Below are 12,579 nucleotides of genomic sequence, written 5' to 3'. Positions count from 1 at the left end.
TTATCGAGAAAATGTGGAGAAAAAATATGTAGAATTTTCATAAACAAAAAACCATAAAAACATACATACATATGTGTTGATATGGGTTTTGTACTGCCGATAAGCATAATATGTGAGTTTGTATATATAATCTTGTTGTCCATACTTCTGTAGTTATACATGTATGATCATTGATTTTTAGGATTAAATTTAAATGGAGTTGTGATTTAGCATGTTTTAAAAATCGATTACAATTTATTTATCAAGTTTTTGATACAAATTAACAAATTTAAAGCAAAATGTCCTGGAAACAGCGTTTGAAAATATTTGTCAAGAGTTTTTTTGAATTGATGAACCAGTAGCAAATTTAATTTTGACCATTAAAAAATGGTCTATTTTATTAAATAACTACAACTATCTCACTAACAAGTAACATTTTATTTTTCCTTTGTTTCTTCCTTTTTCATTTCGTCCAACTTCTCACGTATATCTTCGATTGTACCCAAACATACTGATAACAGAAAAGCAATAATTATGGCTGCATAACCAGTGGCATAGAATTGCGGTTTCTCCAAAAACTTGGAAGTATCAAACAACAAATGGCGTAATCCGGCCACAAAGTGAAAAGCAAAAGGAAATGTCACAACAGTTTTTTGCAGACGTCCAGTAACAATCATCCAATTCAAGTTTCTTCAATTCACTAACAAAATAATCAACATTTTGATCGGTTACTAGAACAATTAGACCCACCACCCAGGCCATAACGCCCAAAGACATACCAGTCATTCTCAGAGTAATAGACATTATTGAGGTCATTTGTGGCTTGTAGATGGCTAAATGAGGTGAAAGAGCACGTTTTAAATCCTCACTTTTTGTTAATATAAGTTCTTGGGTATTATGCGAGGTGGCTGGTATAATTTTCTTCTAATCGGAGGTGGACTTACAGGAAACAAACTGCAGACGATTTAGATTCCACAAAGTGTTTGATTAGCGATAAAAGGCATGTTGACTTTGTAGTTAAGTGTTTGAGTGAAATGTTCCTGAAAAATAGACAAAGTTCAAAATTTTCTTCACAACTAAATAATTGTTACCACACTCACATCCTTTACTTCAGAAAATTATTTTTTATTTTGCCTTCTATTTTTAATTTATTTATTGACGAAATAAAAATCATGCAAACCCAACACACCTATGTTTCGCCTGTTTACGATTTCTTTAATTGTTTACGAATTCATTATAGTTCAGCTCTAGTTTCAGTTCTAGTTCAGTTCTAGTTCAGTTCTAGTTCAGTTCTAGTTCAGTTCATCGAGTTCAGTTCTAGTTCAGTTCTAGTTCAGTTCATAGTTCAGTTCTAGTTCAGTTCTAGTTCAGTTCTAGTTCAGTTCTAGTTCAGTTCTAGTTCAGTTCTAGTTCAGTTTTAGTTCAGTTCTAGTTCAGTTCTAGTTCAGTTCTAGTTCAGTTCTAGTTCAGTTCTAGTTCAGTTCTAGTTCAGTTCTAGTTCAGTTCTAGTTCAGTTCTAGTTCAGTTCTAGTTCAGTTTCTAGTTCAGTTCTAGTTCAGTTCTAGTTCAGTTCTAGTTCAGTTCTAGTTCAGTTCTAGTTCAGTTCTAGTTCAGTTCTAGTTCAGTTCTAGTTCAGTTCTAGTTCAGTTCTAGTTCAGTTCTAGTTCAGTTCTAGTTCAGTTCTAGTTCAGTTCTAGTTCAGTTCTAGTTCAGTTCTAGTTCAGTTCTAGTTCAGTTCTAGTTCAGTTCTAGTTCAGTTCTAGTTCAGTTCTAGTTCAGTTCTAGTTCATTTCTAGTTCAGTTCTAGTTCAGTTCTAGTTCAGTTCTAGTTCAGTTCTAGTTCAGTTCTAGTTCAGTTCTAGTTCAGTTCTAGTTCAGTTCTAGTTCAGTTCTAGTTCAGTTCTAGTCAGTTTCTAGTTCAGTTCTAGTTCAGTTCTAGTTCAGTTCTAGTTCAGTTCTAGTTCAGTTCTAGTTCAGTTCTAGTTCAGTTCTAGTTCAGTTCTAGTTCAGTTCTAGTTCAGTTCTAGTTCAGTTCTAGTTCAGTTCTAGTTCAGTTCTAGTTCAGTTCTAGTTCAGTTCTAGTTCAGTTCTAGTTCAGTTCTAGTTCAGTTCTAGTTCAGTTCTAGTTCAGTTCTAGTTCAGTTCTAGTTCAGTTCTAGTTCAGTTCTAGTTCAGTTCTAGTTCAGTTCTAGTTCAGTTCTAGTTCAGTTCTAGTTCAGTTCTAGTTCAGTTCTAGTTCAGTTCTAGTTCAGTTCTAGTTCAGTTCTAGTTCAGTTCTAGTTCAGTTCTAGTTCAGTTCTAGTTCAGTTCTAGTTCAGTTCTAGTTCAGTTCTAGTTCAGTTCTAGTTCAGTTCTAGTTCAGTTCTAGTTCAGTTCTAGTTCAGTTCTAGTTCAGTTCAGTTCTAGTTCAGTTCTAGTTCAGTTCTAGTTCAGTTCTAGTTCAGTTTCTAGTTCAGTTCTAGTTCAGTTCTAGTTCAAGTTCTAGTTCAGTTCTAGTCAGTTCTAGTTCAGTTCTAGTTCAGTTCTCGTTCAGTTCTAGTTCAGTTCTAGTCAGTTCTAGTTCAGTTCTAGTTCAGTTCTAGTTCAGTTCTAGTTCAGTTCTAGTTCAGTTCTAGTTCAGTTCTAGTTCAGTTCTAGTTCAGTTCTAGTTCAGTTCTAGTTCAGTTCTAGTTCAGTTTCAGTCTAGTTCAGTTCTAGTTCAGTTCTAGTTCAGTTCTAGTTCAGTTCTAGTTCAGTTTCTAGTTCAGTTCTAGTTCAGTTCTAGTTCAGTTTCTAGTTCAGTTCTAGTTCAGTTCTAGTTAAGTTCTAGTTCAGTTCTAGTTCAGTTCTAGTTCAGTTCTAGTTCAGTTCTAGTTCAGTTTAGTTCAGTTCTAGTTCAGTTCTAGTTCAGTTCTAGTTCAGTTCTAGTTCAGTTCTAGTTCAGTTCTAGTTCAGTTCTAGTTCAGTTCAGTTCAGTTCTAGTTCAGTTCTAGTTCAGTTCTAGTTCAGTTCTAGTTCAGTTTAGTTCAGTTCTAGTTCAGTTCTAGTTCTTAGTTCAGTTTCTAGTTCAGTTCTAGTTCATTCTAGTTCAGTTCTAGTTCAGTTCTAGTTCAGTTCTAGTTCAGTTCTAGTTCAGTTCTAGTTCAGTTCTAGTTCAGTTCTATTCAGTTCTAGTTCAGTTCTAGTTCAGTTTCTAGTTCAGTTCTAGTTCAGTTCTAGTTCAGTTCTAGTTCAGTTCTAGTTCAGTTCTAGTTCAGTTCTAGTTCAGTTCTAGTTCAGTTCTAGTTCAGTTCTAGTTCAGTTCTAGTTCAGTTCTAGTTCAGTTCTAGTTCAGTTCTAGTTCAGTTCTAGTTCAGTTCTAGTTCAGTTCTAGTTCAGTTCTTTCAGTTCTAGTTCAGTTCTAGTTCAGTTCTAGTTCAGTTCTAGTTCAGTTTCTAGTTCAGTTCTAGTTCAGTTCTAGTTCTAGTTCAGTTCTAGTTCTAGTTCTAGTTCAGTTCAGTTCAGTTCTAGTTCAGTTCAGTTCTAGTTCTAGTTCAGTTCTAGTTCAGTTCAGTTCTAGGTTAGTTCTAGTTCAGTTCTAGTTCAGTTCTAGTTCAGTTCTAGTTCAGTTCTAGTTCAGTTCTAGTTCAGTTTCAGTTCAGTTCTAGTTCAGTTCTAGTTCAGTTCTAGTTCAGTTCTAGTTCAGTTCTAGTTCAGTTCTAGTCAGTTCTAGTTCAGTTCTAGTTCATTCTAGTTCAGTTCTAGTTCAGTTCTAGTTCATTTCTAGTTCAGTTCTAGTTCAGTTCTAGTTCAGTTCTAGTTCAGTTCTAGTCAGTTCTAGTTCAGTTCTAGTTCTAGTTCTAGTTTCTAGTTCAGTTCTAGTTCAGTTCTAGTTCAGTTCTAGTTCAGTTCTAGTTCAGTTCTAGTTCAGTTCTAGTTCAGTTCTAGTTCAGTTCTAGTTCAGTTCTAATTCAGTTCTAGTTCAGTTCTAGTTCAGTTCTAGTTCAGTTCTAGTTCAGTTCTAGTTCAGTTCTAGTTCAGTTCTAGTTCAGTTCTAGTTCAGTTTCTAGTTCAGTTCTAGTTCAGTTCTAGTTCAGTTCTAGTTCAGTTCTAGTTCAGTTCTAGTTCAGTTCTAGTTCAGTTCTAGTCAGTTCTAGTTCAGTTCTAGTTCAGTTCTAGTCAGTTCTAGTTCAGTTCTAGTTCAGTCTAGTTCAGTTCTAGTTCAGTTCTAGTTCAGTTCTAGTTCAGTTCTAGTTCAGTTCTAGTTCAGTTCTAGTTCAGTTTATTCATAATTTTAGTTCTAGTTCAGTTCATAGTTTATTTCTAGTTTAGTTTTTAATTCAGTTCTAGCTCTGTTTCTCTGTTTCATTTCAATTGATTAGAGATCAGTAATTTATTTTTTGATTTTTTTAACTTTTTCATTTCAAGAAGATCTTTTCTTCATTTTTGTCCAAAGATCTTGTTTATGTAAAAATATTTGATTACCTCTTTAACTGGTTATGACAAGTATTTTTAAACTCAAAATAAATATGAAATTTTATAAGAAAAAACACGTAGATGAAACTCACACACGCACCTTGTTATGTAGAAATTGTGTAAAAATATTTACAAAAATGGACGAAAATAAACAAGTAAGTGTGTTATATTCGGCTGTGCCGAATCTTGTATACCCACCATCAAATCATTGCCAAAAAGGAATGATATAATGCTTTGATATTTAAGAATCAATGCTTTTGTTATTATCAAAACAATTTTCTCATTTATTACATTTATGTATAGAGAAATTTTTGTCGAATTTTGTCGCTGTACTTGTATGTTTAAGGTAGTAAAAAGCGTTAAAGTTATTTTCTGAGAGGGACCTTATTTAGGGGGGACGTTTGGTCAATTATGGACCGATCCTCGTCAAATTTTCTAGAAGGGACCTTATATGGGGGGAAGGATCAATTATGGACCGATCGTTATAAAAAATTTAGGTTTCTATAGAATATGTTCATGTCGAATTTCATCGCTATATATGCTTGTTTTAGACGGTTATGAGCCTTAAAGCCATTTTCTGAAGGGGACCTTATATGGGGTCAATTATGGAGCGATCCTTATAAAATTTTACAAAGATATTAAGGTTCCCATAAAATATGTTTATGTCGAATTTAATCGCTATAGCGGCTTCTTTTAGTCAGTTATGAGCATTAATGTCATTTTCTGAAGGGGACCTTATATGGGATAGGGTCAATTATGAACCGATCCTTATAAAATTTTACAATGATATTAAGGTTCCTATAAAATATGTTTATGTCGAATTTCATTGCTATAGATGCTTCTTTTAGACAGTTATGAGCCTTAAAATATTTTTCTGAAGGGGACCTTATCTGGAGGTAGGGTCAATTATGTACAGATACTTATAAAATTTTATAATGATATTAAGGTTCCTATAAAATATGTTTATGTCGAATTTCATCGCTATAGCTGCTTCTTTTAGTCAGTTATGAGCGTTAATGTCAAAAGGGTCAATTATGGACCGATCCTTATAAAATTCTACAAAGATATTAAGGTTTATAAAAAATATGTTTATGTCGAATTTCATCGCTATAGCTGCTTTTTTTAGTCAGTTATGAGCGTTAATGTAATTTTCTGAGGGGGCCTTATATGGGGGCTAGGCGAAATCGTGGACCGATATTTCCCATTTTCAATACCAAACAAACTGCATCAATATAAAATATTTGTGCAAAATTTCAGCTCGCTAGCTGCTCGTTTGGACTCTATCGTGTTTTCAACAGACAGACGGACAGACAGACGGACAGACGGACGGACATGGCTAGATCATCTTAGAATTTAATAAGGATCCAGAATATATATACTTTTATGGGTCTTAAATGAATATTTCTATGTGTTACAAACGGAATGACAAAAACAATATACCCCCCATCTTTTTTGATGGTGGGTATAAAAAGGTAAACACAGAAAACATGGCTGGTGCAGTGACTGAATATAAAACGAGATTTTTTCTCTCTTTAAATTAACTTTTCACATTTTATATTTATGTTGGATTTTTAATAATATTTCGTGTATTCATATATGTAAAAGTTAATGTTTCTGAGGAAGATGACGAAGAGGATGATGATCAAAGTGGTCATGATGATTTTTTACTTTTATCTGGTGTTGCAAATATGAAGTTATTTATGTGTGGCACATGCATTTGTTAAAGTATGAAAATACCAGCGAATGCAGGTAAATCAGTCAGATAGAGAGAGGTAGAAAGAGTAAGAGAAAACAACAAGAACGATTTTTTCTTGCAAATACAATATGTCCATCAACAAATGTTGTAATGTTTGTAGACAACAAATACTGTTGCAGTAGCTGCAGCACAATTTATCTGAACCTTAACAAGTGTATATGCTTGTGGCAGGAAACGGAAATGAAGCAAAAATATTGCTCATATTTAACAACTGTTATAACAAAACTTCACAGTTGCAAAAGAAGTTGTAACAACAATAGCACCACGAAACACACCGACGTGACAAAACCTGACAGAGGTAAAAACGGACTCATACACACAAATTTAAATACACAAATACGTGGTAACAAAAAAAATCAAAATATTTTCACAACATTACAAAACTTATAAAAGCAAAAAAACAAGAATTAAACAAAATTATAACCAACGAAATATGTAGTGTATATGAGTGAGTACGTATGTATATTCATATACATACATATAAAACATAAATGGTGTAGCTTAAAATCTCTTTAAAATACAAACGCTCTCGAATACAAATACATTTAGTTGACCAAACAGCAACAGGTGAGGTTTGGTCAATTATAGATCGATTTTAGGCTAGTAATGAGCGTTAAAGCCATTTGTGAAGGGGACCTTATATGGGGGAAGGGTCAATTATGAACCGATCCTTATAAAATTTTACAAAACGATTTACGTTCCTATAAAATATGTTCATGTAGAATTTCATCGCTATAGATGCTTCTTTTAGTCAGTTATAAGCGTTAAAGTCATTTTCTGAAGGGAAGCTTATATGGGGGATAGGGTCATTTATGGACCGATCCTTATAAAATTTTGCAATGATATTAAGGTTCCTATAAAATATGTTCATGTCAAATTTCATCGCCATGGATGCTTCATTAAGGCTGTTATGAGCTTTAAAGTCATTTTCTGAAGGGGATCTTATATGGGGGTAGGGTCAATTATGGACTGACCTTCGTAAAATTTTACAAAGCTATTTAGGTTTCTATAAAATAGGTTCATGTCGATTTCCATCGCTATAGATGCTTCTCTTAGACAGTTATGAGCGTTAAAGTCATTTTCTGAAGGGAATCTTATATGGGGGGTAGGGTCAATTATGGACCGATCATTATAAAATTTTACAAAGCGATTAAGGTTCCTATAAAATATGTTCACGTCGAATTTCATCGCCATAGATGCTTCTTTTGGACAGTTATGAGCGTTAAAGTCATTTTCTGAAGGGGACCTTATAGGGCGGCTAGGGTCAATTATGGACCGATCCTTATAACATTTTACAAAGCGATTTAGGTTTATAAAGAATATGTTCATGTCGAATTTCATCGCTATAGAAGCTTCTATTAGACAGTTATGAGCGTTAAAGTCGTTTTCTGAAGGGGACCTTATATGGGGGTAGGGTCAATTATGGACCGATCCTTATAAAAATCTACAAAGATTTTAGGGTTCCTATAAAATATGTTTATGTCGAATTTCATCGCTATAGGTGCTTCTTTTAGTCAGTTATGAGCGTTAAAGTCGTTTTCTGAAGGGGACCTTATATGAGGGCTAGGCGAAATCGTGGACCGATATTGCCCATTTTCAATACCAAATGAACTGCATCAACTAAAAGTATCTATGCAAAATTTCTCTAGCTACTTCCGTTTGGGCTCTATCTTGTTTTCAACAGACAGACGGACGGACATGGCTAGATCGTCTTAGAATCTAATAAGGACCCAGAATATATATACTTTTATGGGTCTTAGACGAATATTTCAATGTGTTACAAACGGAATGACAAAAACAATATACCCCCCATCTTTTTTGATGGTGGGTATAAAAACATATGAATGGTTTTCATTATGTAAATCCTGACACTGCAGCAACAATTTTTACATGTTCAAAATTATAACATAAAAGATAACATTTTCGGATAACTGAAATAGAACTGAGCTAAAAAACTGAATTAATCCTAATAGAAAAAAATAAAAAAAATTCACGCTACATTTTCTACTAGATGAACATAAGGCGAAGCAATTATAAATCTAATTAAAATTCCTTCTGCCTAAATATATACTTCTTCCTTATTTTAAAATCCAATCAAATCTATATTTTCTAACACACAAAAACACACATACGTTTATTATTCATACATACATACTCGTATATAAAATAATTAATTTACTTACTCCTTTAAGACAATCAGCCAATATTGTCACTTTAGTGATTTTAATTAAAATTTAACAAAAACAAACATTTATGTATTAAATTTAGATAGAAATATGTATGTATGTATGTATGTACAACATGCAACATTTTATAACAATCAGTAAACCTTTCACTCATACTTTATTGAACAAATTATTGACAACTTTACAAAATCGTTTACTTTCGGTAATGCCTAGAGATGGAGTTAATAAAAGGATAATTTTAAAATAATGACGAAAAATTTTGGTGTTCAAAAAAATTCTATAACGACCCTTTCTATTGTTGTTGTTAATGATTTTTTCTTTTATAATAATTTCAAATTTAAAAGTAACTATGTCCTTCTATTATTCCTATAACAACATTGTCAAGATGACTTCAAAAAAAAAATTACCTGAATTTTTAATTAAATAATGACAAAGGCAAATGTTGATAAAACTAAATCGATTTATTTAACTGAAACACAATGGTCGGAAAAACATTTAATAAACAAAACATACAAAATGGCAGCAACACGGACAAAAGCCGATTATAAGCAAAGTTTGGGAGGGGGATACAGTAGAAATGGTTGAGAGGAATAGAAATATCTATCTATCTATCTATCTATCTATCTATCTATCTATCTATCTATCTATCTATCTATCTATCTATCTATCTATCTATCTATCTATCTATCTATCTATCTATCTATCTATCTATCTATCTATCTATCTATCTATCTATCTATCTATCTATCTATCTATCTATCTATCTATCTATCTATCTATCTTCTATCTATCTATCTATCTATCTATCTATCTATCTATCTATCTATCTATCTATCTATCTATCTATCTATCTATCTATCTATCTATCTATCTATCTATCTATCTATCTATCTATCTATCTATCTATCTATCTATCTATCTATCTATCTATCTATCTATCTATCTATCTCTATCTATCTATCTATCTATCTATCTATCTATCTATCTATCTATCTATCTATCTATCTATCTATCTATCTATCTATCTATCTATCTATCTATCTATCTATCTATCTATCTATCTATCTATCTATCTATCTATCTATCTCTATCTATCTATCTATCTATCTATCTATCTATCTATCTACTATCGGATCTGTATTTTAGATTTTTTTCTATAAAATAATTCAGTTCATTCCACTGTTCATTGTATTACATTGTTAGTTGACATTAAAATATTTGTTGTAGACTTTCATTATAACAATTTCGATTAAATGTCAACTAATCAGATTTTATAACACTTACCTTTGAAAAGTTGGTAAAGAAAAGTGTGTATGTAGCAATAATGTTAAATGAAACTACAGATTTCAAGGAGGAGGGGCTGGTGTGTTATTGTAAAGACCTTAGAAACATTAAATAGACAGAGTGGTGTACTTTGCTTTGTTTTTAAGTTCAATGCAAAAAAGTAATTAGACAACCATTACCATGGTCATATTTGTATAGAAACCAAACAAGCGTTTTTTTAATATCTTGCTGCGTAAATTTTTATTTAATTTTTGAAAAATTAAATTGAAATTTATGAAATTCAGCTATAGATTGTCTTTTAACATCAAATAAGGGAATGTTACCTTTAAAATATTTGTAAGAAGAACTTGTTTTTAAGCTTAATTAACATTAAATAGCATTCAAGAAATACATTTTTATCAATATTTTTTATCTATTCCATCAGGGATAACTTCATTTTAATTACTTTATTATACTGCTGTTTAGCTACAGTTTTTTTTTCTACATTTATTTATGGACTTTAAGAGTAAAATACTATTATCAGGTAAATCTAAATAAAACCAAAACCTACACTCGTTTATTGAAATCACTTTCTAGTGGCAGAATGACTTTTTACATCTGTGTACACAAGTGTATGTGACAGTATTTACAGTGGAAAATTTTCAATGTTGATGTGTGGGTTACATTATGTAGTACATAGAACTTTTTTTGTGTTACCACATCCGTGGACAAGTAATCAAAGTTTATAAATGTTAATTAAATAAAATGATTTTGCATTTTACAACAAAGTAAAGTAAAGTTAAGGAAAAAATCTAAAACAAAAAAAAAATACTTTTAATTAAAAATCTAAAAGCTTAAAACAAACATTTGCATTACTTTTGATAATGTATTAATGTGGCAAAACAACAACAAAATAATGAGTGGAAAAGTCAATGAGGCGCATAAATAATGATGTAGCTATGTATGTATGTATATAGTATACATACGCCATAGAAAAGTGTGAGTATTAGAGTGAGTGAAAATGAAGAAAAAAAAATATTCAAAATATTTGTTGGCATTTTAATGACACTAAATTAAAGAATTTATTCCAAGTATAAGTGACAACTGATAAGGTGTCCTATGAATAAATACTAAAAAGAAGGAACATAAATTAAAGGCAAGAATTTCTAGTGATTTTTTACGGACTATAAAAACGAAGTTTAATAAATGTAAATATTTAATTTTGAAAAATTTTTTATTGGCACTTTAAATCTTAATTGTCCACATCATTTTATTTGTAGTAGATAATATTTAAGTCATTAAGTTTATTAAATTGTAATATTTTTTTAAGATCACTACGAAAATCGTTATTTAGACTTACATAAAACTCAGTTTTGCCAATTTTTTAACATTTAACATAATTATAAGCTCAAAAGCTCTATTCCGGTGGTCCGGTTGTAGGGGGGCTAGGTGTAATAATGGACCGATTTCAACAATTTTCAATAGCGTTTGCCCAAATTAGGCGTAGGTGCTAAATTTCATTAAATTATCTTAAAAATTGCGGCCTGTAGCGTGCGCACAAAGTTTACATGGACACACAGACGGACATAGCTAAATCAACTCAGAAAGTGATTATGTGCCGATTGGTATATTTTAAGGTGGGTGTAGGATCAATATTTTTGGGTGTTACAAACAACAGCACAAACGCATAAACTACAACCCCCCCCCCCTATTATAGTGGTGTAGGGTATTAATAGGTAGACAGACATACTGACCGCCATGCACATAGTTTTAAGAGGGACATACATACTTACGGAAAGTTGTGAATAAAATTATTTATTAACTATTACATTATTTAGCTTTAATTTTAAACTTAAACATAAACTCACTTAGTTGAATGGTAAACGTATATCTAACTCATGTTTATACCCTACACCACTTTAGTGGAAAGGGTTTATTGGATTTGTGCTGATGTTTGTAATGTCCCTAACAGTATACCAATTGGGTAAGAGTTATTTCCTGAGTCGATTGTACCATTGCCATAGTCCAGTCCATATCATTTTTTCATATCTCATATCTTCCAAACCGTTTGGAATTTTGATTTACTCTCTGAGGCAAAGTTTTAGCTCTTGTCATATAGAACAAAAATTTTGAACATATAAAAAACTTGATTTTCAACTTTTAAAAAATAAATTTTTTACTTGTCTTTTTCTAAATTAGGCGTATACTTAATATTTGTAATATCACGTATAACACGTATACGTACAGGTGTCGTTAATAAAATCAATGCAATTTCACTATTTAAAACTTTCCACTTGAAATTAATTTATCATCAATAAATTGTTTAAATATATCGGAGGCAAGTTAAAATTTAATATAATTGCTTTATTATAAAAAGTATATTACAATTGTAGGTTATCATATGGTCGGTCACGCCCATCTAAAAATTCTTACTTGTTAATAATATAAAATATTCTCCATCATATTTTCTGATATGAATGAGTTTGTATGAGTAGTTATGGCAAGCGATGCGGATGTGAATGATGAAAGCAATACTCACTGTCCAAAGAATAGTTTTAATTAAAATGCATTCTTGTAGCAAAAACTTACATACATACATAAATATATGTATATATATTACATATACAGACATAATTATAAACAAACAGAACGACCAAGAAAAAGTAAACTTGAAATTTATGTATAATTTTTTTTTCAGATTTATCAGAAATTTAAGTTTAATATAATAATATAAAAAATAATAATTTTAATAAAGATCCAATCATAAGAGGTTATTCTTATAAAGTATTATCTTTCGATTAACCAAGGATTCTTAAATAATTTCAATTAAATTTTTTTGCATCCTTATATTGAAGTCCTTTTAAAAAGTATATGTATATGTAACTATTTGAAATAAATACTTATGCATGTATGAGTGTATGTACATTGTACATCTATATTAGAATATATATATTTATGAAG

General features: G+C 31.2%; 1 protein-coding gene across 1 annotated transcript; it reads right to left on the bottom strand.

The window, feature by feature from the left end:
* Positions 1-211: 211 nt before the first annotated feature.
* LOC119607577 (succinate dehydrogenase cytochrome b556 subunit-like) lies at positions 212-9,827 on the bottom strand. The gene is given in 3 exon segments (XM_037961539.1): positions 212-642; positions 644-903; positions 9,819-9,827. Coding segments are annotated over 3 exon segments (495 nt in total). The 3' UTR covers positions 212-416.
* Positions 9,828-12,579: the final 2,752 nt, after the last annotated feature.

This window comes from Lucilia sericata, unplaced genomic scaffold (assembly GCF_015586225.1).
Source record: "Lucilia sericata isolate MDLA Ls3-8-SP2 unplaced genomic scaffold, ASM1558622v1 Contig000711F_arrow, whole genome shotgun sequence".
Taxonomy (NCBI): Eukaryota; Metazoa; Arthropoda; class Insecta; order Diptera; family Calliphoridae; genus Lucilia; species Lucilia sericata.
The sequence above is the reverse complement of the archived record's forward strand: the minus strand, read 5'-3'. Positions and strand labels throughout refer to the sequence as shown.